General features: G+C 41.6%; 1 protein-coding gene across 2 annotated transcripts in view; it reads left to right on the top strand.

Moving 5' to 3' along the window:
- gfra2b (GDNF family receptor alpha 2b) overlaps positions 1–26,839 on the top strand; it is a 71,983-nt gene that overhangs the window by 29,020 nt on the left and 16,124 nt on the right. For both annotated transcript variants that reach the window (XM_084104407.1, XM_084104408.1), the window contains exon 4: positions 8,537–8,921. In XM_084104407.1, coding sequence (XP_083960533.1) covers positions 8,537–8,921 — 385 coding nt within the window. The remainder of the gene's footprint in view (positions 1–8,536; positions 8,922–26,839) is intronic.

Below are 26,839 nucleotides of genomic sequence, written 5' to 3'. Positions count from 1 at the left end.
ACAGCGTGTTTTTGCTTCCACCCAAAAAAGGGCAATTAGGGCATGCTATAATAATTGATCAGTGGGGTATTTTGAGCTGAAACTTTTACAGACACATTCTGGGGACACCCAAGACTTATATTACATCTTGTAAAAAGGGACATAATAGGTTCCCTTTAAGAAAGCATCACCAACAACGTAAGACTGCATAGAGAACTTTGGAAAGTTGTATTATTACAACCCTCCCTGTCTGTGCTGACATGATTTTTGCTTGTTTTTAACATGTAGGCTAGTTAAAAAGCTTGTGCAGATGATATCAAAATACACAAGAGAACCAGCAGATTCAGATGATACTAGATTTATGATCCCAAAATCGACTTATAAACAAAATTGTACATGTTTACACTCCCCCACATATGACTATGAACCAATTATGTTGCTTCAGTCTACAGTGTAAAGGTGATTCAAATGCAGATTTGCAAGATGCAGTCTAAAATCAGCAGATTTCCTCCACTCAGAGATGAAGCCGAAACAAAATCAAATATTTTTCTTCCATAAATCCATTCCCTCTCTGGCGAAGCTCCCGTAAAGCTGGCTCTCCTTGAGGATTTGTTAGAGACCCCTTTCCCTTCGACATGAGATAAGATGAATATCAGGACCAAAACAACACACATCCAAGCACACGTTCTGCTTCAAAAGCAGGACTGGAAAAAGCACTCATAACATAAAAATAATCAGACATCGTGTTACATGGCTCTCCTGTTCATTTGTCAGTGAACAGATGACCGCTCACATCTGCTTGGTTCTTTAAACCGAAGAATTGCCATTGAACCCGGGTATGATAGATTCTCAAGACAGGAAGAGAAGATAAGAGGATAATAGAAAGGGACTTTTTTGAAGAAAAAAAAATAGCCACACTAGAGAGAGCAGTGCAACATTAAAGGATGTTTTCGATGAGTGTTTCCAATTGATTACTGTGGAACAGCCAGCTAAGATGGGAGTGATGTTGAAAGAGCGTTTATGCTCTGCAATTGCCAGCGGATTTGAAAGCAAGAAAGGGTTCTGAGGAGCATGGATTAATTTTTATTTTAGCCAGGTGCCGGGTGCATGATAATCAGATTTTACTGTTTTTTTTTTTTTGTTTGTTTTTTTTTTGGGTGAGGATGATGCATAATAGAAAAGACAGTTTCAGGTTTATGATAGTAAGGATATAGATGTAGAAAGAAAGAGAGAGTCTATGTAAGAATCTCAAATTTAGTCCTTTGAAAAATTCAAAGTCAACATGATTAGGAGATCTAAGGAAGTCTATAAGAGCTGGAGGATATCCGTTAGCGTTCCCGTTTATCCTAAAGGCAGTTGCTCTGCCATTATGTTGTATTTAGTCAGAATATGCAGATTTTTTTTTAATGGCTGTCAATGCAAGAATTGCTTTTTTTTTTTTCTTTTTTTTTTCAGAAATGAATACTTTGACTTAGTAAGAATGCATTAAATTAATTAAAAGAGACAGTAAAGACATTTATAATATCACAAATTAGGGCTGGGCGATATGGCCAAAAAAATTCTCACAATAAAATTTTTCATATCAGTCGATATCGATAATTATCGCGAAAAATGTCAAATCTTTATTTCTTTCAAGTTTTAAGACATTTTTGCTCAGATTTTCAACAGACCATTAATTGTGGTTTTAAACTAATATTTATTGTCAGAACATGACAAAGACTTCACTTTTTTTTTGCATTCTTTACACTTTTCCAGGCATTCTTCCTTACCAAAATCTTAATAAAAAAATGATTTCTTAGTTTCTGCATGTGCTAACCGGTGAACTCACCTGTTTCGCTGTACCGATCCATTCTGCAAATTAAAGCATTTAACTTACCATTCTGTCTGCTTCGTCTATGCCAAACCTGACAACCTTATTGCATATGCATTTGTAGTTTCCCTTTCAAACGCAACATTTATGTGAGGAGAACATTTAAATGAATCATCCATGGCCCTCAAGTCACTGTTGAAAATGGTGCAGATGCACATAACATTCCCAAAAAATGCTCTCCAAAGCTCTCCAAAAAGTCAAACAGGGTTTTCAAGCCATGTCAGATTTCCCCTTTGATTTTCCCAGTTCAGGACCATGGACAGCACACAATGTTCCCTTGGCTGCATTTACGTTGCCCACAATAGAGTTCCATATGTCCCTTTAGCGAGCAGGTTGGACATTGTGATTTTGAAGTATTTTACTATAATTATTAGATTTCTCAACTAACACTTCCAATTCTTCGGCAGAAAACTTCTCTTTCCGCAGCCTCTCCTTGGTCTGTGTTGCCATGCTGTTTCCTGAGAAAAGCATATGTGTAAAATCTGCATATATACAGGGTGGGCCATTTATATGGATACACCGTAATAACATGGGAATGGTTGGTGATATTAAAGTCCTGTTTGTGGCACATTAGTATATATTAGTACACACCACCCATCTTGAGGAGTTTGCCCCCTCACATATACTAATGTGCCACAAACAGGACTTTAATATCACCAACCATTCCCATGTTATTACGGTGTATCCATCTAAATGGCCCACCCTGTATATACAGTGAGGAAAATAAGTATTTGAACACCCTGCTATTTTGCAAGTTCTCCCACTTAGAAATCATGGAGGGGTCTGAAATTGTCATCGTAGGTGCATGCCCACTGTGAGAGACATAATCTAAAAAAAAAAAATCCAGAAATCACAATGTATGATTTTTTAACTATTTATTTGTATGATACAGCTGCAAATAAGTATTTGAACACCTGTCTATCAGCTAGAATTCTGACCCTCAAAGACCTGTTAGTCTGCCTTTAAAATGTCCACCTCCACTCCATTTATTATCCTAAATTAGATGCACCTGTTTGAGGTCGTTAGCTGCATAAAGACACCTGTCCACCCCATACAATCAGTAAGAATCCAACTACTAACATGGCCAAGACCAAAGAGCTGTCCAAAGACACTAGAGACAAAATTGTACACCTCCACAAGGCTGGAAAGGGCTACGGGGAAATTGCCAAGCAGCTTGGTGAAAAAAGGTCCACTGTTGGAGCAATCATTAGAAAATGGAAGAAGCTAAACATGACTGTCAATCTCCCTCGGACTGGGGCTCCATGCAAGATCTCACCTCGTGGGGTCTCAATGATCCTAAGAAAGGTGAGAAATCAGCCCAGAACTACACGGGAGGAGCTGGTCAATGACCTGAAAAGAGCTGGGACCACCGTTTCCAAGGTTACTGTTGGTAATACACTAAGACGTCATGGTTTGAAATCATGCATGGCACGGAAGGTTCCCCTGCTTAAACCAACACATGTCAAGGCCCGTCTTAAGTTTGCCAATGACCATTTGGATGATCCAGAGGAGTCATGGGATAAAGTCATGTGGTCAGATGAGACCAAAATAGAACTTTTTGGTCATAATTCCACTAAACGTGTTTGGAGGAAGAAGAATGATGAGTACCATCCCAAGAACACCATCCCTACTGTGAAGCATGGGGGTGGTAGCATCATGCTTTGGGGGTGTTTTTCTGCACATGGGACAGGGCGACTGCACTGTATTAAGGAGAGGATGACCGGGGCCATGTATTGCGAGATTTTGGGGAACAACCTCCTTCCCTCAGTTAGAGCATTGAAGATGGGTCGAGGCTGGGTCTTCCAACATGACAATGACCCGAAGCACACAGCCAGGATAACCAAGGAGTGGCTCTGTAAGAAGCATATCAAGGTTCTGGCGTGGCCTAGCCAGTCTCCAGACCTAAACCCAATAGAGAATCTTTGGAGGGAGCTCAAACTCCGTGTTTCTCAGCGACAGCCCAGAAACCTGACTGATCTAGAGAAGATCTGTGTGGAGGAGTGGGCCAAAATCCCTCCTGCAGTGTGTGCAAACCTGGTGAAAAACTACAGGAAACGTTTGACCTCTGTAATTGCAAACAAAGGCTACTGTACCAAATATTAACATTGATTTTCTCAGGTGTTCAAATACTTATTTGCAGCTGTATCATACAAATAAATAGTTAAAAAATCATACATTGTGATTTCTGGATTTTTTTTTTTTTTGATTATGTCTCTCACAGTGGACATGCACCTACGATGACAATTTCAGCCCCCTCCATGATTTCTAAGTGGGAGAACTTGCAAAATAGCAGGGTGTTCAAATACTTATTTTCCTCACTGTATATATATATATATATATGTGTGTGTGTGTGTAGGTGTTTGTCAGATTGCATTTAACAAGTTGTGCCTGTGTCGACCCGCACCTGATGAGCACCAGCTCTGCTTATTTGCGACCCAATGCTAATTTGTGCTGCTCTTGGTAGATTGTGTTGGTCATTATATAAATGATTTGACTGCGCTTGTGTTCTTAAATTTGCACGTCAGCTGAAGATCTTGCGCAAAACTTGTTCCTCCCATCGGCGCATTTGTGGAATTGCGCTCTCACGCTAATTTGCCCTGTTTAGAAAATCTGGCCCTACATGTCTACATTAATAATATAATACAATTTGATATGAATATTCCACATTTCTGCCACAATACCATGGTGCAGTTAGTGTTACTACAGTAAATCCAGGGTAAATGATGGCGATTTGTAGATTTAAAGCCTTCTGACTGTATCGTTGCGCACAGTGTTTCTCCTGTTTTTCATCTGGCTTTAAACTAGTTTAAAACACCAATACGTTTGAATTCAAGTGCTTCTCACTGGATCTCACAGCGCTGTAATCTCACGACCAGCAAGTAAACGCTGTTTGAACTTTGAGCCGAGCGGATAAATGGTCCGTGTGGCGCGGTTCAAATGAGTAGCACTTTTTCGTTCCGCTTTTGGCGCATAAAAATGATATTGAACATTTATTGAACTCTTGTTATCGTATCTTTATGTCAAAACTGTTAATTAATATGTATAGTAGTAGAGCATTGCTGTTTAAGTCTAATTTGATATGTTTAACCGTGAAATTTCTTCACTCATTCAAGCTGTTTTAAAGGACTGCAATGGACCCTCTTCACAGACTGTGATGATGCGCTTTCACAGTTATCAGCATCACAAATCTAGTGAAGTTTTCTTTGATCATTTAGCACTTCTGCGTGAGTGTTTCTAATGCAATGGCTGACAGCAAACATTCAGTCTTTTTGACAACTGCAATCAGTCTCTCTATTCCTTTTTCCCTCTTTTGGAATTCCATGGAAACACTATCATGGATTTATTTTTCCTTTTGTTATTGGAGCAAATTGGAATACAAAAATTAGGAGATGAGCACTAGGCTGCTGCAGGTTAGTAGGAAAATATATTATTCAGAATGCATATTTGGAAAAGAAAATATATTTAATTTCAGCAGGTTCAATATAATTCATGTTAACAGAGCACATGATTCACTGTTTTAATACACTCACAGCCTTAAAACATAATAATCTCCATTCTCACGAGTAACTGTCTGTGGAGTGCTGAACACTGCTATCAGAAACATCTGAGACATAATTAGTAGAAAGCAGAAGTACTTGTTGTGCAAGTAGTCCATTATATATATATTCTGAAGCCAAAAAAAGTTTAAGGAACATAAATATTCAAGACATGATATCAAAACATAACATTTCAAGTTTAATTAGAACCACTTGATCATTTTTAGTAATGTAAAAGCAGGCTTTTTAATAAATGCAGTTTTGCCTAAGGACCTATAGGGGTTTGTGAAGCAGAAGAGAGTTTGTGAGTCTGGCGAGAGAGCAAGGATGTTTTTGCCAGAGAGGTAATCAGCGGACAGGTACACTTTCCACTTACATGACCTTGTGAGAAGCGAGGCCTCAGTGAGATCTGTTTTGAAGCCCCTGCCCGATTCCCTCAGCTTTAATAAAACATGTGCGAGCACGCAGCAAGGAAGCGCTTTGAGTCGCGGATACTGTAAAAACCTTGTCTGTCAGAGAGATAACAGGGTAGCTCTGGCGTAGTGCTAATTGGCCATTGCATTCCTATATGCAAAGAATATTTATCACTTCTGACAGGGCTTGAGAGCATTTCTCTTTTTTTCCACTTGAACAGTTTTGCCCTTTGCAAACTGTGAGATTTATTAGTATATTTGAAGATGCACAGTGTGATAATTAGTTTTGGAAACATGAGGAAATGTTGGCCAGTGTTCCTTTGGGGTAGGATGTTTAAAACTGCTTAACATGCACACACTGGTTGACACACACACTCATTACAGATAAAGGGGGACTCTGGGGGCCGTGTCTTTGCTGCCAGACCCCCCTTAGCCAAAATGTTGTATTTGACCAAGCTATGAAATATTTCCCATGTGCTTTGCTCTGTTTAACAGCAACATTATGCAATTTTGTTACAGCATACATGGTATTTTTATCTCCATCCCTGTCACTTTGGTGTTATTCTGCATCATATGAATAGGACAAGTGGATTGCCCATGAACAAAAAATACAAAAACATATTTAATACACATATTTAAACATAACTAATACACTGTTTGCACTGTATATTATTGATTCACTAAAAAGAATCAGCTCATAAGAGTTAAACATTTCCATTTGTTTGGAAATTGGACTACACTGTCATGCTCTATATGATTGATTCACAAAAGCAGGGGGTCTTAAGAGTCATTCGTTCAGGAATCTTTCTGCACTGCTTGTGCTGAGTGTTTCTGAATCACGAAAAAGAACAGAATATATATAGTTCAAAATATTCATGCTTTCAGGAATCAGACTACACTGGTCACCCTGTATGTAATTTATCTTTTAATGTTTTTGTTTTGTTTTTTTACCAAAAAGAAGTGGGTCTTAAGAATCGGACTATACTGGATGTACAAGAAGTTTTTAAATCCCTAAGAAGAGCAGGTTCAAAAGAGTAATTCATTTATTCATTGTTATTAAAGTTTTTCTCAATTGCTAAAACACAATTTCTGAAACCTTGCTCCATTTTCTGAAAACATTAAACACAACACCTCATCTTCAAGCACTATTCACAAAACCTCTGACTCCTCTTGCAAAATGAAACTTTCGCCCCTAAAACAGTTTTACCTGTGTTCAAAATCAAACACTGCTCTCAAATCTTAAACAAAGTGATCAAAATGATATACACTATCAAGCAGTCAGAAAACAATACACCAAAATTGTTTGGTGTTTTTTTTTGTGTTCTTCCTCCTCCTTGTACCCCTATTTTTACAGTAGCCTACTGTACCCTGCATCTCACAAACTTGTCCTTTGTCTCTGTGATACTGTAATTCTTGTTCTTTGTTGATATGAACCTGCAACCAGTCAAAATCTATTGAGCAGTCAGTACTGTTAACAAATGGAATGCACAATGTTCAGGGCCATACAATTTGTTCATTGTACAGTATACAGCCTACAATGCACTGCACTACAATATACAATACTAAAAGGGACAAACATCAAAGGAGTAAACATGTGATCAGTGTGCTTCTTCTTGTCTTTGGGCATCATTTGAAACAGGTTAAATCAGTTTTGAGTGGTTGTGTTCAATCAATGTCGTGTGTTCTCTATTTGTATTTGATTGTTGCCACTTGTGTTTATCAGTGTGGATGACATGTGCAACAGACTGCACAATTAGCTAAATGAGTTCAGGCAACTGAGAACTTTGTTCAGCCAATGGGTTTTAGTGTTTTAGCAATTGAGAAAAACTTTAATTCAGTAAAATGAATCAGCTCATAAAGTTCATTTGTTTGAAAATCAGACTACATGGTCATGCTGTATATGTTACTGATTTGCACCAAAAAATCAGTTAAAAAAATATTTAATTCAGGAATCGTAGTACACTGCATATTTCGTGTTGTAAACCGCATAAACAAAATGCAGACAGTTATGGTCCAGTTATGACATTTTGATTAAATATTACAAAGTAAAGCATTTTTTTTTTTTTTTGGTATTTTTTAAAGATGCACTAAAATAAAAAAGTAAATAATCCTGATAAATGTTTCCTTAAACTGTAGATAATTAAATATTGCCAGTGTGGCATGATTCTCATCCTGGAGCATGACAATGACAAAGTCATCTCAAAAAGATTTCAAAAATCTGAAAAGACTATCTTCTAAATGACAAGCAAGAGCTATTTCACACTGAACCACCCAAGACTTCTAACAATGGCTTATCCAGCAGTTCTCATTGGGTAAAATCTAATTAAACATGCTTCAAAGGACAAAAGCCTGACTACCATGAAGCCGCCTGTGCACATTGAAATGAAAAACGCTATTAGAGCACATGTTAGCTCTTATCAAAGAGTCAGAAAAGGTCATAATATGTCATGGTTTTCAAACCGAGATGTGAAAAGAGGCTAATTTGGAGGACACATGCGCAGCTAGGGTCATATTTAATAAATACGCTTGTCTTGATTATTTTCATATATGTGCCTTGCAAAATACTTTTATTAGAAGAATACATGTGCACTGACATTTGCAGGTCCAAAAGCTGAAGCAACCTGACAGTATGTTGCCTGAGTAGAAAAATCTAAACATGTATTTTCACTTGAATCTGGTTTGTCTCTGTTTAGCCAAGCATGCTGACCCTCACTGTTGCCCTCTATTTGTGCCGACAGCCATGGACTCCGCTTCTGCAAAAGGGAATTTGTGTTCTGACACAGGCAAGCCCTGCAACCCATGCCTGGATGCCACGAAGGCCTGCAACCTCAACGACACCTGCAAGAAACAACGCACTGCACTCATGGCCACCTGCAACCCTGCAACTCCCATTCAGCAAACTCACGAAACCTGCAACCGAAAACGCTGCCACAGAGGTCTGCGGCAGTTCTTCGACCGCGTACAAACGGAATTCAGCTACCCGTTACTCTTCTGTTCCTGTCGGGATAAAGCGTGTGCTGAACGTCGCCGGCAAGCCATCATGCCTGCGTGTTCATATGAAGAGAAGACAAAACCCAACTGCCTTGAGCTAAGGAGGACCTGCCGTTCAGATCCGCTCTGCAGGTAAGGTTATCCCGTCCGGGTCACGGCACCAGAAACGCAACAAATTTCAGTTGGGCTTCAACCAACCTACTTTGATAATCAATTAAACGTGTGCATGCTCCATAAACTCTGAAGTTTTAAAGTCCCAATTTGGTATGGATATGTTGGCATTTAGGTTATCTATAAGCAAGTGTGCTCCAAAACCATGACAAAATTCACATTTAAAAAGATACAAGCTTTCAAATACCAATATGCATCAGTGATTTTGATGACATCACTCTGCACTTCAGCTTCTCATCAGATTTTCTGTCCAATCAAATGCTCTCTAGAATCTGAAGCACCCTGCCCCTAACCAGCCGTGGCTCGTCTGTATGGGCTTTTCATCCAAAACATAGACCTCTATAAGAACTGAATCAATAATAAATTGTAAATGTGTTCAGCATTCTGCAACAACTATTTGGATTTTTCTTAGGACTGGCCCCTATTAGTCAACTAACCATTAGTCGAATAGAAGAGGTTTGGTCAACCAAAATTTTATTAGTCGTTTAGTCGCAGATACTAAACTCCTCAGGAAGTGGCGAAATCACAATAACAACAAAACGTTGTGCTTTTGTAAACTAATGGTGCTTTCTGCCGATTCGGTCTCAGTGAACTTGAGTGTGTCATAGAAACCAAATGAAACTCAGCGCAACTTGCCTCACAGACATGATAAATATATCTATAGAAAGCTTGAAATGTCTACTTGTAAATGAACAAATTCAAATGGAAAATAAATATTCTCAGATTATGTAATCCCTATGAAACATGCGTATAGGTGCGTCCACTAGCTACTGCGGAGATGATGAGTCAGCATCGTCGACTTGATCTCTGCAGCCGAAAATGATGACACATTCATAATCATTACGTTTGCCAGTGCGCTGTGGCAAGCTTTATGCATGCGTTTGAGCGCTGATTAGGTACATGTATTTTATAGGTAGTTAACGGCTTCATTATTATGATTTATGGCTTAATAATATAAATGCGAGATTAGTCGACTAATTGCTTAAATGAACGACTACTAGTCGACTAGAAAAATCTTTAGTCGAAGGCAGCTCTAGTTTTTCTATACTATTTTAAGTCGTAACGTGAGCAGGATATATTAAAATTTAGCGCATGGTTTCGCAGGCATGTATTATGATAATAGACATTACTTTCTTTTCCTCAAAGGAATTCCTCCACAACTTGTAATATTCTAAAACAACATTCAATGAGTGCTACTTTAAGGCAATTCTATGTGTGTGTCGTGTGTACTAAAGTATGTCAATCAACATTAGACCCCCACTCTCAGGCTGAATAACCAACACTATCTCACAACCAATTCGTACGAATTCGTACGAATGATAAAAAGATGGCTAATTTGTACGAATTCGTACAACCTCACTCGTACGAATTTGTACGATTTGTCTAAACCCACGTGTTGGGTAGGTTTAGGGGCGGGGTCAGGGGCAATTCGTAAAATATGTACGATTTTGCAAAAATCATACTAATTCGTACGAGTGAGGTCGTATTAATTCGTACGAATTAGCCACCTCGTAGAATTTGTACGTTTTCCCGTGAGATCGGGTTGGAATAACGCAAGGACACTAGACCTCTGCCAAAAGTGTTATATAAAATAATATGAAGCTTCCAAAATGTTTGTCATAAACTAATGCTAAGACCCATCTGCCATATCTAAATTTACTGCCAGGAGCCCTACTGCCCCCTACACTATACATAGTGTGCGCTGAAGCTGTGGCTGAAATCGGTTACTTTTTCCACACAATTACTATTTTTTATATGGTAAATGGCACATTGTGCACTATATAGGGGATAGGGAATGATTCAGACAGTGTAAATATGCTTTCTATTGGGGTGAATCAAGTCTGGTTTTGCATTGTCACGCGAACCGCCGCAGCACACACACAGTTTTCTTCGGTCCAGAGATACGATAGCACAGAGCGGATCATATGCGCGAGACGGCCCAGACCAAAAAATGAATCTGGCCCATTTGAATTCTACACAAAATGCCTTATTTTTAAAGCAACATTAAGGAAATTAGGAGGAGAAAGAGTTAGACAGACTCAGCATTAGAAACAGCACTGACGAGTAGAAGAGATAACAACAGTGCCAACATAACTTACACACTTTTTAAACTACACTTCCTCAGCATAATTATGTGCACCGTTTTGCTTTAGTGACAGTTTCATATTAAATCTAAAGGAGGAATCTATTAGACTGGCATAAGAGCTTTTGAGGAGCTCAACGGCTCTGGACGAGCTGTGATATAAACGAAAATGCTATTGGCTATTTAAAAAAAGGGGAGGAGCTGCTCAATATGTCCCACCTGTCCTCCTGTTGCCCCCAGCATGCAGAAACCCTGAGGTATTTTGTGAAAAGTGCAAAGACCTACTTACTGAGTAGCTGTTGAACGGACAGCAGAAACCGAAAAGAGGTTGGATCAGTAGGCGATTCATATACTGAATACAGATTACAAACATTGGATCAGCAGGAGATCCATATGCTCAAAAACAATGTAGAGATTGAATCAGTAGGTGGTCAAAAAGCAATTCACTACAGATGTAACCGATATGTAATCTATATAGCCAAGGGCACACAACCTATTAGAAGCATATTATTGACCCAAACACTCATGCTGACAGACAGCCCGCAGCAGCACTGCATTGACTATAACATTTGATCAGTATACAGTGTATCCAAGCATACAATGTCTTGACCCTGTCTTATCACATAATGTCTTAATGTCAGAAGAACCAAAATCATTGACCGATCACACAACCAGAGAACACTTGTAGTCTATTACTAACATTTAGAATAGATGTTTTATTGAGTGGGGAGTGTTAATTAACCTAGTATGGTGAACTACGAGAAAATCGATTGGCTGTGTGTCAAATGAGCCTTTCTCTTTAAAGCCTGCGCTCACCTCTCCCCAGTTCATGCGTCATTCATCAACGCTCACCTGGGACTACAAGATATGTCCTGAACACAAACCTGTCTTTGAAAGGCATTGAAAGAAAAAGCAACTCTAGAATCTTCTTGGTTATACTTAAAAAAGAAGTTAGGGGTTACAAACACTATTTAACTGAATTGCAAGACTGGAGATTGTATTAAATGAAATGCAACAACACTAGCCACAAATTTACATGGACACTTTTAGTTTCAAATGGAATGAAGCAAGCACTTGTGGGACAACGCTGTCATGCACCACTTCACAGACGATGAGTCGAAAGAGAATTGTATATTGAACCTACAGTCATTTATTATATTCAACAAGAATATCAGCTTGTGTGTCATTCATCATTACGCCATTTCAACGTCATCGCACATGCACAAAACCTTCCATTTTCGGTTTTCAATCTTATCGAAAGTCGAATGGATTAGAATAAGTTTATCCCACCTCTCTCAACCTGATCGGTTTAGGAATTTTTACTCCGATTTAGGTGTTTACATGCATTTTCATTCGGATTGGACTTTTAAACAGATTGTAATAGGAATACAATGCTCCATGTAAACACACTTACTGTTGTGAATGAAATGACATTTATTTCTTTATAAAACATAAAGTACTTTTTGGACCGACTAACTTTTAAAACAAATTAATGTACTTGTAGTGTAAAGGTGAAGCATGTCATATTTGTGCCACTATAGTGGCACCAAACAGAAATGCAAAAAAAAAACCCAGACAAACAAATACTCTCAAAACAAACAAATAGATTGCAATTGTATTTGGTGCTACAGTATTAGTGATGCAGAATTTACACACTTAAGGAAGTAGCCTATTTCCATAGGGTATAGAAAACTTTAATAAGTACAAGCTTTGCTCAAGCTTCCTTCACTCAAACTTTATGAAAATTATTTACACAACGTCACAAAAATTGTAAGATGGAACATAACAGGATGGAAAATCAGGAGCTAAAGCTAGCCATTGCTTGAGTTATAACTTACATGAGGATATCAACTTGAAAGTAATGTTGATAACTGTATTTCGATAGTTTCATATAGATTTCTGTAATTTATCAAACAGGATGGAATGTTTTGGGGTGACACAACAAATCTACTAATAATAAACTAATGCTACAAAACAGTACCAAATCCCCATTTCAAACTTTAAAACCATTCCAGAGTATTCCAGTCAATCATCATCACAGTCAGACGGAAACAGAACAAGATTGCTCTATGACTCACCCAGACAATTTCACCATATTGGAAATAACATCAAATGGCACATGCAATCAGCGTTGTTTGGCCTGTCTCAGATTTACAAGCTGGATATTAAATAAATCTAAGGACGTAGCCTAGATAACACAGCATTAATGTTTATAAAATTGTTTCCCCAACAGACATGATGTCACTTCCTGGGGGATGATGTCATTGGGAAACTTGATTTCAGTTTAAAGGGATATTACAAAAAAAAAAAATAACAGGATGAAAAGTGATATTGAATACATTACCTATTAAACAGTTTTGTTAAAAAAAAAAAACACAACAACTCTGGTATTGTTCATTTGGGAGTCACACTTGTGTTGTCCGTGGTCAAAAGTGACCAAACACCTGAAATGTAATTGTTTTGTTCAGTGTAATATATTCTTGTGTAATGCTGTGTTGTAACCACTAGATTCCCGTATAGCTCCATATAAAAACGCATATAAATTATCTAGTTGTTTTAAGACATAAACACTTATTTTATTAAGTTGTGGATTTAGATTTAGGTTTAGACATTCTCAAAGACAAATTTTGGTCAAGTATTAGATATTTCTTTTGTTGAAATGTTGATTTGAAGTGTCCGTTTTTGCATTAATTTTACTGTAGTCAAACCTGAGCACAGGGAAATACATTTTGTTACACATAACATCAAAATTCAATAAAAATGTAACAAAAATGAACAGAAATACTTTATCAGAGCTTAATCACCCTGATTTCATCCTCTAATTTGAGACTTCTGGCTCAGTTTTGCCATATTGTTACAGCCACTCCAGTTCAGTTGATTGTGTATTATGGTGTGTTGTGTGTAAGTGATTGTGTGTTTGAGTGGGTGTGTGTTTTGTACTCTTGATATTTTAGAGAGTCACTTTTTTCTGCATCGTGGCTGATTTGTAGATTGCACACACAAAAAAAATCTCTGTATTTTTGTGTATTTCCCATTCATTTCCTATGACGGCCATTTTTGACCATGAACAACACAAGTGTGAATCTTTATTTATGACCATTTAGCTTTTTCGAATCGAGCCCACATAGCGACTGCCACCGAGTTTCATACCGTTCGGATGAAGTTCCTTCCTCAAGTATGAGCTCCATATTTTCACTATATCATACTATACAATATGTGCCATAAAAGCCTGATACAATGTGCTATAAAACATAAAACATGTTTTAGGATTAAAGTTTGTTCAAGCCTTTTTTTTATTTTCTCTAAAGCGTCAATAAACTGTTCTGTTAAAAATGGATTATTTCATATTTCAGACTTTACATGGTTAAATAACTTATATTTTCTTACAATAAATAGTCTTACAGTAATCTTACAACAAATAATCCATTTGATAATATAATAATATGTAAAAACAATGTAGTCTTTTAAAGACATACTTGGTGGGAGCATAAAAATATACTGCATTATAGGAATAACCAATATATAAAACAAACCAAAAGAAAACAACAGGGTGAGGGAAATGTGTGCAAGCATGATATTTTATCTATCCTGAATTTAACAAGCTTGCTGCAGCCTTAACTCCGGCTCTTATTACACGAATGGCCACTGGGACCCAGACTCTTTGTCCTCAAACACTGTATGATGTGTGAACTGAGAGAAAAGTGAGGGCCCCCGCCAGGCCAACCTGAGGTCTTTGGCTGCCCTTTCTATCTGTGATAGCCTCCAGAAATCACCTTGCCTTTCCCATAGCAGGAGACTGGAGGACATCCAACAACAGAACCGACTCAGTGAAGTGGCCTGGCTGAGAGATACAGTAAACAGACACACTCATGTGTTGTTATCCCTGACTTGAATAACTTCCCGAGACCCTGCCATTCATCCATCTACCTACCTACATGTCTGTCTGTCTGTCTATTTATCTATCATCTACCTACCTACCAACCTTCTTTCTTCCTTACCAAAATATCGTTTGTTTTCAAATCAAGATTTTTTTTTTTTTTTTACAAGAAAGACATTGTTTGTTGTCCTCTTTATATAATTTTAAGGTAACACTTTATTTTGCAGTGTCCTTGTTACACGTTACATGTAGTTACTGTAGTAATAACTATAAAATATTCATACTTACATGCAACTAACCCTAAACCAAACCTTAATCCTAATCCTAACTCTATAGTAAGTACGTTCATTATTAATTCTCAGTACTTAAATGCATAATTATTACACTGTAACACAGACACCTTAAAATAAAGTGTGACCAATTTTAATATATCATTTTTTTGCTAGGTCTCAGAAGGATAAAATATCCTGATGTTCACAAGTAAATGTGAAGAGGAACAATCATTTGATTTTGCTAGATATGTAATGGTGATACAATTCTAAATTAAAAGTAAGTATTTTCAAAAATGTAATATTTATTAGAATTTTTAATGGTGCATTCTGATACATTTCAAATACTTCTTTGATGCTTTTTTGATGCCATAACTGAACACAAATAAGATTTATCTGAGCTTTTGACAGTGTCCAAACCCATTTTGAATAAGCTACCATACAGATGAAGCTTTGGCTTAAGCTTAAATGTTGAAAAAGCCAGTCGTAGACTCTTATTTGAGTCAGGTGACATGGATATTAGATTCAGTGTGCCTGCAGGAGTTGTGTAAATGATTCATGGTCTTATTGCTTAGAAGTCATGGTCATGGTCCTGAATCCCGCTGGACCTCCGGACTTCTTAGAAGATGCTAATTTAACCACACAAGCGTAAAAATATGCACACGCAGGAAGTAAATCACATTAAAAGTAGGTACAAAGTTTAGAGTTTAAATACCGGTCATAATGCTTCTCTTTCATTTAACTTTTTATTTTAACATTTTATTGCCATGTAAACCCTGAAAGAATGTGTATTATTGATCAGTGTCATGGAATAATTAAGTCACACTTTTTATGACAGTGATTCATAGATTTGTGTTGATATATTTCGATTGCTCCCCCTTCCCCTTGCCCCCACTGGATTGTGTTCACATTATATTATTTGGGTCTGAATCGTGGTGTGTTTGCATCATCAAAGCTGTTTACCACGTTTCTTGGTAACGACGTCAGAGGAGAAGGTGGCAAAGTGCATAGCCTTGCTCACTTCACTTTTATATTTTTGTTTTTGAACCTTTGGTTTTGTTATCTAAGCATCAGCACATAACTGCACTTTAGTATATCTGCAGCGAATGTGCTGCAAATGCTCTGAAGAACAAAGGAGTCCATTTCTGCAGGCGAACAGAAATTAGATATACACACAGTTTTGTCGAATCATACACAGTCAATAACAGCAGCGAATCATACGTGTTTATATCAGCAACGAACCGTACCAGACCCAGACCACCCTTTTTATGCAGACTCGGGTACGGTTCACGGGTGCGCACCTGTTCGGAAGACAGCGTCTGACGTCAATAGAACCCGGGTGCACACCATAAGTGCTAGTGTGAAAGTGTGTTTACACTTGGCAGGTGTGGTTCGAATAAAATTAACTCTGGTGCGATTGCTCTGTTAGAGTGGTTCAGTTGAATAAGCGTGAACGCTGCCATCTGAACCCTGGTGCGCACCAAACAAGCGGGCCGAGACTGCTGAAAAGATGGGTCTCGGCCCACTTTCAAACGAACTCTGTTGTGGTTTGACTGAAAAATTTACCAAAACAGGACATGATGTCACAAGATTCGATCCTAAAAAGGACAGAATGCTCAATCATACCTATTTTTTGTCATCATAGTCGCAGTGTTGCCCATCACAGTTCGGTGCAGGCATCAGAACCGCGTCTCCTTGCAGCAGATCTTCGTTTATGACTTCGTTTCTTTGTATCTTTAGGTTTGGTGTGAACGTTAAGTGAACCAGGACTAAATGTATCATTTTCTTCTTTGGTCCGGACCAAAAGAACGTCTCGGGTTACGACTGCAACCCTTGTTCCCTGAGAAGGGAACGAGATACTGCGTCGTCGTCATGACGACACTTTGGGGAACGCCCTTAGCGTAGCGCATCTGAAGCATGAATGAAATCTGTCCAATCCTGATTGGTGCTGCGTCATGACGTAGTAGATGACGGCATAACCGGAAGATACAAAGGGACGCCGGCACAAACACACATTAGCTCCTTTGCAATGAAGCAAGTGCTCTGCCCGTGATAGGTGTGGCGACGAGACGCAGTGTCTCGTTCCCTTCTCGGGGAAGCGTATGAAGGTGTGCGGCGTGGCCCATCCGGCCGCCTCGCAGATCTCCTGAAGCGAGACGCCAGAAAGGAGGGCCACCGAGGAGGCCATGCCCCTGGTGGAATGAGCCCTCACGGCCATAGGTGAAGGCAAATTGCGCACCTGATAAGCCGTGGCTATAGCCTGAACAATCCAATTGCTGATTGTCTGTTTAGATGCAGGCAGCCCCTTCTTGGGTGAACCAAAGCACACCAACAACTGGCCTGACTTACTCCACTGAGAAGACCTCTCCAAGAACACTCTCAGGGCTCTGACTGGGCAGAGCAGGTGAAGTCTCCCCTCTTCCGCCATCACGTGAGGTGAAGGATGGAGAGCCTGAAGAACCACTGACCGTGCCACATTAGACGGCACCTTGGGCACATAGCCGGTCTAGGATGTAAGATGGCCTTAACTCCGCCGGGGGCAAAGTCCAGGCAAAGGATGGAGAGCCTGAAGAACCACTGACCGTGCCACATTAGACGGCACTTTGGGCACATAGCCAGTCTAGGATGTAAGATGGCCTTAACTCCGCCGGGGGCAAACTCCAGGCAAGTTGGCATTATAGCCAAGACCTGGAGATCCCCCACTCTCCTCAGAGAGGTGATAGCAAGGAGAAAGGCCACCTTAAGGGTCAGGTTCTTCGCCTCAGCCGACTCCAGTGGCTCGAAGGGGGCCTCAGCCAACCCTTCAAGTACCACCGCCAGGTCCCAAGTTGGGACTCTGGAGCGAGCCGCAGGCCTCATCCTCCGAGCCCCACGGAGGAAACGTACAACCAGATGGTGCTTCCCCAAGGGCCCATCACCTACAGGCGAGTGGAAAGCCCCAATGGCAGCCACATACACCTTAAGTGTAGACGGGGTAAGACCGGCGGAGAAACGATCTTGGAGGAACTCCAGCACTGAAGCCACTGGGCAGTTAACTGGGTCCACCTCACGCTCTCTACACCAAGTGGAAAACACATTCCACTTCAGGCTGTACAGTCTCCTGGTGGAAGGAGCCCTGGAGCTGAGTAGGGTCTCGACAACACCTGCTGACAGGCCAGCCTCTAGGTACCGATCCCCCTCAGGGGCCAGACCCAGAGGTTCCACAGCTCTGGCCGGGGGTGAAATATTGTGCCCCCTGCCTGCGACAGCAGATCCCTCCTCAGAGGGACCTGCCACGGGAGGCCGTCCAGCAGTGCTACAATGTCCGAGAACCATACCCGGGTCGGCCAGCGGGGTGCTACTAAGAGTAGGCTGATCCCCTCCCGGCGGACCCGCTCCAAGACTCCCGGGAGCAGAGCGATCGGGGGAAACGCATACAGATGCAGCCTCGGCCACGTCTGCATCATAGCGTCCAGCCCCAGCGGAGCTGGATGCCTGAGAGAGAACCACAGTGGACAGTGGGACGTCTCTTGAGACACGAACAGATCCACTTCCACTGGGCCGAATCTCACGCACATGGCTTCCACCACCTCGGGGTGGAGTCGCCACTCCCCGGGCCTCAGCCCTTGCCTCGACAGGACGTCTGCTCCCTGATTTTGGTCCCCGGGGACGTACATCGCTCTGAGAGACGACAGTTTCCCTTGGGACCACAGAAGGATCTGGTGTGCCAGTCTGCATAGAGGGCGTGACCTCAGACCCCCCTGATGATTCAGATACGCGACTACAGATGTGTTGTCCGAGCGTATCAGGACATGGTGGCCGCGGAGGTCTGGGAAAAAGCTCCTCAGAGCTTTGTAGACCGCCAGCATTTCCAGGCAGTTGATGTGCCAGGAAGAATGCCGGGTCTCCCACAGACCTCTCGCAAAGCGGCCGTCCATGACCGCGCCCCAACCAGTGAGGGAGGCATCTGTTGAAACGGTTTTCTGGCAACATGATGCTCCCAGCACCGGTCCCTGGGACAGGAACCAAGGTTTCCTCCATATGACAAGAGAACGAAGGCATTTGCGTGTTACCCTGATCATACGGAACGGATTTCCCCTCGGGGAAAACCCCTTGGCTCTCAACCACCACTGTAGGGGTCTCATGTGTAGCAGGCCAAAAGGTATGACGTTGGACGCTGCTGCCATGAGCCCCAGAAGTCTCTGAAAGTGCTTCACAGTGAGGTTGTAGCCTAGCTTTTCTCTGGAGACCATCGCCCGTATGGATTCCACGCGCGCGGGAGACATTTGTGCCCGCATCGTCGTGGAGTCCCATACAACTCCCAGGAACGTAGTCCTCTGGGAGGGCGTCAACACACTCTTTTTTGTGTTGAGTCTCAGCCCCAAGCACCTGATATGGGCCAGAATGACATCTCGATGCCGAACTGCCATCTCGCGCGACTTGGCCAATATTAGCCAGTCGTCTATATAATTGAGAACACGGATGCCCTGGAGTCTCAATGGAGCCAGCACTGCATCCATGCACTTGGTGAAGGTGCGAGGGGAGAGAGCTAGGCCAAAGGGAAGAACCCGATATTGGTACGCTTCGCCCCCGAAAGCGAACCTCAGGAACTTCCTGTGACATGGAAGGATGGAAATATGGAAGTATGCGTCCTTCAGATCTATTGTGATGAACCAGTCCTCGAACTGGATCTGACTCACGATGGCTGGAATTGTGAGCATCTTGAACCTGAATCTCCTCAGAGAATGATTCAAGTGCCTGAGATCTATTATTGGACGCAACCCCCCATCCTTCTTGGGAACTATGAAGTACCGGCTGTAGAACCCGGACTCCCTGACTGGCAGAGGAACACGTTCTATGGCCTCCTTGACCAACAGGGATTGAACTTCCTGTTCCATAACCCGAACCTGCTCTGGGCCGACCACAGTCCAGACCACCCCGTTGAACATCGGAGGAGGGGAGCTGAACTGCAGTCTGTAACCCAGCTCTACAGTACGCAGGGCCCATGCAGATATATTCGGAAGGCATGACCATGCGCCAAGATAATCTACTAAGGGAACCAGCCTCTCGAGGCTGGCCTCGGGTGTCAACCGAGCCTCGTTCCCGACCCCCTGAAGCGGCTGACCGGCAGGGAGCAGTCGAGAATGATTTTCGGTGTGCGGACGCGTTCGCTGCCCAGCCGCAGGTCTTTCTAGAGGCGGCTGGAGCGGCGTGCGTGCGCGGGAAATCAGTGTGGCCCGAGGCGTACTGGACGGCAGGAACACAGCACTGATTTCCCGAGAGCTCCGGGAGGGAGGCGACCTCGATCGCTCCACCCCGGGGGGGACAGCTCTCAGCGGTCCGGCCGCAACTAGGACCGCTTGGAGGAAGCCTTCTTTGCCTGAAGGACGGTCCTCTGATCGACCTTAGGCTCAGAAGGCTTGCCTCGAGAGCGCCGCCTCCTTTGCCAGGCTCCCTCGGGAGGGGCGCGGGCGGCGACACTCTCTTTTTGCACCTGTCAGTGCGAGGAGCTGGCAGGCGGCCGAGGCTGCCCCTTAGAGGCAGCCTTCCTCGAGGAGCCAGAGCGGCGAGGGAGGTACTGTTGGAAGGCCGCCAACTGCTTTTTCACCTCCTGAAACCTTCCGACGACAGTATCAACCGCGCCGCCGAAGAGGCCAGAAGGTGAAATCGGGGAGTCTAGGAGAAAATGTTTCTCTCTCTCCTTCATCCCCGACAAATTCAGCCATAAATGTCTCTCCACACACACCAAACCAGCCATGGAGCGGCCGATGGCACGGGCCGTCTCCTTGGTGATGCGTAGAGACAAGTCGGTGGCCTTCCTAAGCTCGCCCTCATCAAGCTCCTTGAGGAGGTCGGCCTGGTAGGCCTGCAACACCACCATAGTGTGCAGGCAGCTACCAGCCCGCCCAGCCGCCATATAAGCCCTGCCCACTAGCGAAGATGTATCGCAGCATGGCTTAGTGGGCAGTACCGGGGCCTTAAGGGACGATGCGGCCTCGGGAGAAAGATAGCTCGCGAGAGCTTCCTCCACCCGAGGCATTGTCCCATAACCACACTCAGCCGCCCCCAGCACATTCGAAAAATCAAGCACTGGGGGGTTGGAGAGCCTGGCTGAATACGGTTTCGCCCATGACTTGCACAACTCATTGTGCAAGTCAGGAAAAAATGGAAGGCCCCGGCGTGGAGGTTGAGACCTGCGCTTATAAAATCTCTCATCCAGCTTACTTGGTGGCTGGATTTGTAATTCCTCTTGTGGCCAATCAATATTAAGCTTGGCCACAGCGCGGGTCAAAACCTCCACCAGCTCCTCTTGAGCGGGTGCGTGAAGTGGTGGATTATCGAGCTCCACATCACCCGCCTCGATGTTTAAATCATCTGACTGTAACATCGGGTCCTCCGCCTCGCGGGAAGAAGCCGCTTCGCGGGCTTCCACACGGGGCGGGAGAACATCTGAATCCTCAGACGAGGACCGGGAAGATGCCGTAGCAGTCCCGTGTCCCCCTGAAAGATCCATTTGTGAGCCCCACGATCTGCGGCGCCGCGCTGCCTCGGCAACAGCGGGCCCAGAACCGCGGGGCTCACGAGCCTGGCCGTGCTCATCCAACACGGCCAGCCGTGAGCGCAACACCCTGAGCGGCAGCTTTTCACACTCGCTACAGGCGGCTCCCTCGAGAGCCGCCCTAGCGTGCTGCACGCCGAGGCAATACACATACAGCTGGTGCGTGTCCGAGCCCGACAAATAACGCGGACACGGATGCACACACCTTCTAAACTGCTCGCTTGCCATTATATATGCTTGTGCAACTGTTTTATAAAGACAGACAAACAATAAATATGACAGACAAATCACACAGAGCGCTTTAGCTGAAGAGCAAAAAGCTAATGTGTGTTTGTGCCGGCGTCCCTTTGTATCTTCCGGTTATGCCGTCATCTACTACGTCATGACGCAGCACCAATCAGGATTGGACAGATTTCATTCATGCTTCAGATGCGCTACGCTAAGTGCGTTCCCCAAAGTGTCGTCACGACGAAGACGCAGTGCGAGTTCCCTCGAAGGGGAACCAAGAGAACTGAACTACAAGTGTGAACACACCCTTAATGGTGTGTCAGAAAAATGTCAGAAAGGACATGCTAAAGTTGAAGTGCACTGAACAGCTGAAGAACCATGTCCAAATGAAGTGTAAAAAGGAAAAATTCCATGCCTGAAATATTTGGCCTTGATACTTTGCTTGTCTGAATATGTGCTGTTTATTGTTTATGGATATCCATGCTGGACTGAGGCCAGAGTATGAAGAGGACTGGCAGCCAAACCATCTGTTCCTAAATCATCAGTGATAAAAACTCCAATTAGGAAATGACTGGGCAACAATGATATGCTGCTGAAGAATGAAACATATTTTTCATCTTAAAGGTACACTCAGTAATTTTGTGAAAGTTAAAATAGTTTTGCACTTAAAAATAATCAATGAAAGAAGAGAAATTTACTCTTACACGCTCAGACATATTAGTCTTTTAAAAAAAAAGTGTATTCTGCATGGAGCAGGTCACCCACTTAATGGCTCCGCCATTTCTACGTCATTTTACCAGCCTTGCAATGGACTAAGTTACTATTACTAATAACAACAAAAATAATACTTTACTTGATATACTATAGTTTTTAGCCAGTGCAGAGAGAACCAAGTCTAAACAAAGCAAAAATAATTCAGATGCAACATAATGTTGTCCAGCATGATGGTTTGGGTCAGCATATATGCAATCCACCAGACAGTTGAGACAGAATGAATAACAAAACGAACAGCTTTGCAGCGAGGCACCAGTGATTAGTAAACAAACTTAATCATGCAGGCCACTAGGAGTCGATATAAAGACCAAAATCACTGGGCAAAGCCGGTGTCATGACAAATCGGGTCTAACTAATACAGACATTAATGGTCATTATAACATAGTTCAAACAACATTTATAATAACATGATTTTGTAGGAATTGCATTCAGGTGCTAAAGAGAGTACCTATTAAAAGTAATTTGAGCCAATGGGATTGCTTGGGGTCCTAACAGAGACCTGGGCTGTGTTCAGCCCCGACAAAACGTTGCACAACGTTTTTTAAACAGAAACACACTGTTCTGATGACGCAAGAGTTGCAACTATGGCAGCTGAGAAGGCCATTCTTTGTGTTTTTGTGAAGAATTTTCAGAGCCTGATGAAGTCGGTATAAATATGTGTTTAATACTAAAAAATATGCCCGATGTTACAGTTACTGCACTTGCCGCCCAGAACAAAAGAGAACATCCCAATCGAGTGAAGGGATTGCTGAAACTGAAATGGAAGCACACATCTTACCTAATTCAGACTAAAACACATCTATTTAGCCTCACATACTGACTTCATTTGTAGTTCATACTGTTTTAATACCCTGTATTTTCTTTCTCATTTTTAGGAAAAGCACTTAATTACCATTGTTTATTTCTATACCAAATGTCATACACTTGCAATGAAGCTAAAAATATAAACTATTACTACATCATTATGTTGATATCCTATATTTTTACAATAAAACTTACGACAAACATGTCTTCTAATATCCTCAGTTGTTGCGTATACCGAGCTGCATCGAACACATTTGTAAATTACTTTCCTTGAACCCATTGTGCGAGTTCACTTTAATACCGCGTGCTTTATATACATGTTGCTGCTGATTGGACTGCAGTTCTGACACACCCACCAAACAAGAGAAAACGTATCTCAAACCCCGGTGCACGCCGTTTCCAGGAAACATGATGTTCAACCTGGAAACCGTAGCAAAACGTTGCGCACCGTTTTGAACTTGAACGTGCCCCTGATTTCGAGGGAGGACCTGATTCGTCACCACACCAGCAGACGAAAATGCAGTCACATTACTTTTTACTTAAGTAAACATTTTTTTGAAAGATAACAAAAAGTAGATAAACAGATTCCATAGTTTGTTTAATTCAATTAAAATTGTATTCATATTTTGTCAGAACCTCTAGTAAAATGCGTTATTCTGTTTAGTTGTATGTTCAAAATCGTGGAGAATCATGATCTCTATTTGAAGCAAAATAAAAAAATAATCGTGATTTTCAGTTTAACCAGAATCGTGCAGCTCAAGAATAAAGCATTTGATAGATGCAGCTGACTAAACCATTTTGACAATCAGTTGTTTCAAAGAGTTGTTGAAAGAGAAATTAAAAACCAAACCCGGTAATTATTTTTCTGTAACCCTTGTTCATCATCTGCAAGTCACCACTGCTCTCAGTAACTCTAGTTAGAGAATGATTGGATGATTTCTGCACAGGATGTTTGGCAACGAGAGAGTGACATCCGTTTAGAGATGTCCCTGAATGACATAGCGGGCTGATGATGTCTCCTGAGGGAAGCGGGTAACATTAATGCTGATGATGAAGGTTTAACCTGTTACCAGGGGCATTCATTTACACATATCTATTCTGCTTCCTTGAGCCAGCCAGAATGTAATTAACAATGTAAATCATCAGCTCCACTGAGGGATTCGTTCAGTTAGGCAAGCATCGTTATTATGTTCCTGGTTTAATAGAAAAACAAGGCAGTCCGTGTTCATCTTTCCTGCTTTGCCATTAAAAAAAAAACCCTCAAACCTCATCATATAACCTCATTTTGTCATCTAAAAATATACTTCATGTATCAACCAAAATAAAGGAGATGTTTGTAATTTTTGAATGTTAAAATGTTCTTCTATCCCAGCTGTTTGTGGAAAAAAACAACAAGTAATCTGTAAATTGATTTCCACAAATAAACAAATAAATTCATGTGCTTTTAACATTGCTCTCTTTGAGTTTGACCCAGCCACAGCTTAACCAATAGTATGAGTTTGGGGGTGGGGTTATCTGTTTGGGTGACCAATAGCAGAGGAGTATTTTTTGGGAACATGTCTGAAAACAATCATTGTTTTACTTTTGGTGGTTTACAAATGACACACTCTACCTTTAACTGGTTTTATTCAAATCAAAGAAATGATTGTTAATAAATAGCCCTAAATACATTGGATTCCAGGACTGAAAATATTTAAGGGTCAGATGCAGTAGAAAGATAGCCTGGCTCTGCCCTCCTACGTACTTCCGCTCAATTTTCATTTTCCTTCAGTACTCCGTCTGGGTTTGCGGTATATTCGTGGGTTTTCTCCGGCCAGATTTTTACCGGTCCAATCAGGTCATGCGCTAGTTTGAGTTGTAGGGTTACGTCACGACCAAACATTAGCGATTGTTTATGGCAGATCCAGAGTGGCTCTGGGCAGATCCAATAGTTTTAAACTTCAACAGAGTACCCGCCTTCAAGGAAGTTAACGCTTGTCAATGTGGAGTGGCCAGACTCTCTGTATAAATGAAATGTACGAGAGTCTGGTAGGACCAGGCTAGTAGAAAGAGCTCCTTAAGGTAAAAACTGCACATTCACTTTTTTCAAGTGTATTTTCTGTCACGTCTACAAACTTCACATATCCGCTTCAGGACATGGCCGTCTAAGTTCAAGGGGTTGAATCATGATGGTAGACTGATAGAATATTCATGATCTCTGCACAGAACTTGAAGTCAGTGAGGTAACATGCTGAATTCACATGAAACGTTTCTTCAGTGGCCTTAAAATGACTTAAACATATGTTAGTTTTAAAATCATGCTGTTTTAACATTTGTGTGTGGGTGTTTAAAAAGAAAAAAGAAAAGAAAAAAAACTTTCAAACTTTCCAAAAACTATTTTTTTCTATAGATTTATTATAGTCAGTACAATGTTTTTGAAATGTTTTTGAAATAAGTCTCTTACGTTCACCAAGGCATATTTATTTGATTAAAATACTGTAAAAAACAGTAATGTTGTGAAATTATTCTTATTCTTGAGTATGAACTCTCTCCCCGAGCACTTTGCATACACATAAACTCTGAATAAAAGCACGACACAGCCTTCCCTCAAATAACGCGAGCGAGATGGAGATCTCAGGCTTGGCGCCCTCCTCCAAAGACCCTGATTAATAGTGAATCATCCTTTGCAGCACTATGAACCCCTGACTCACCAACGCAGCTACGCTGTGAATATTAACTGAACCGTTCTTACTGTGGGGTCCATGGGTGTTGCCTGCAGGGTGTTTACATCCCGGAACAAAGAATGTTATCCTTTCTTTAAATATTTTTTTTATATATATTTTTTTATTTATTAAAATTTCAAATAACTAACTATTTTAATATTTAAAAATGTAATTTATTCCTGTGATGTCAAAGCTGAATTTTCAGCATCCTTATTCCAGTCTTCAGTGTCACATGATCCTTCAGAAATAATTATAAAATGCTTACTTGCTGCAAGAAACATTCTTTATTATTATCAATGTTAAAAACAAATGCTTAAAGGACAAGTTCGGTATTTTACACTTGAAGCCCTGGTTTCAGATCGTTTCTGATGAAATAGAACGGTTAAGATTGAAATTTGGACACATGCTGCTGGCCCGAGAATTTTCGGTTTCTGTGGTAGCACCCCCCCCACCTCCACAATGGCTGCATAGGTGCACTGGAACAGTCCTTCCTAAAACGCATTAAACTTTCGTTTACAGAGACGTGAAACTCACCGAGTGGTCAGGGGTGTTCACTGATATGCTCACACAAAAATCGCTGCAAAAGATGCTTTCCAACAGGTGT

This window comes from Abramis brama (assembly GCF_963993115.1).
Source record: "Abramis brama genome assembly, chromosome: 25".
In the NCBI taxonomy this organism is placed as follows: domain Eukaryota; kingdom Metazoa; phylum Chordata; class Actinopteri; order Cypriniformes; family Leuciscidae; genus Abramis; species Abramis brama.
This window is presented reverse-complemented; position numbering and strand designations above follow the sequence as displayed.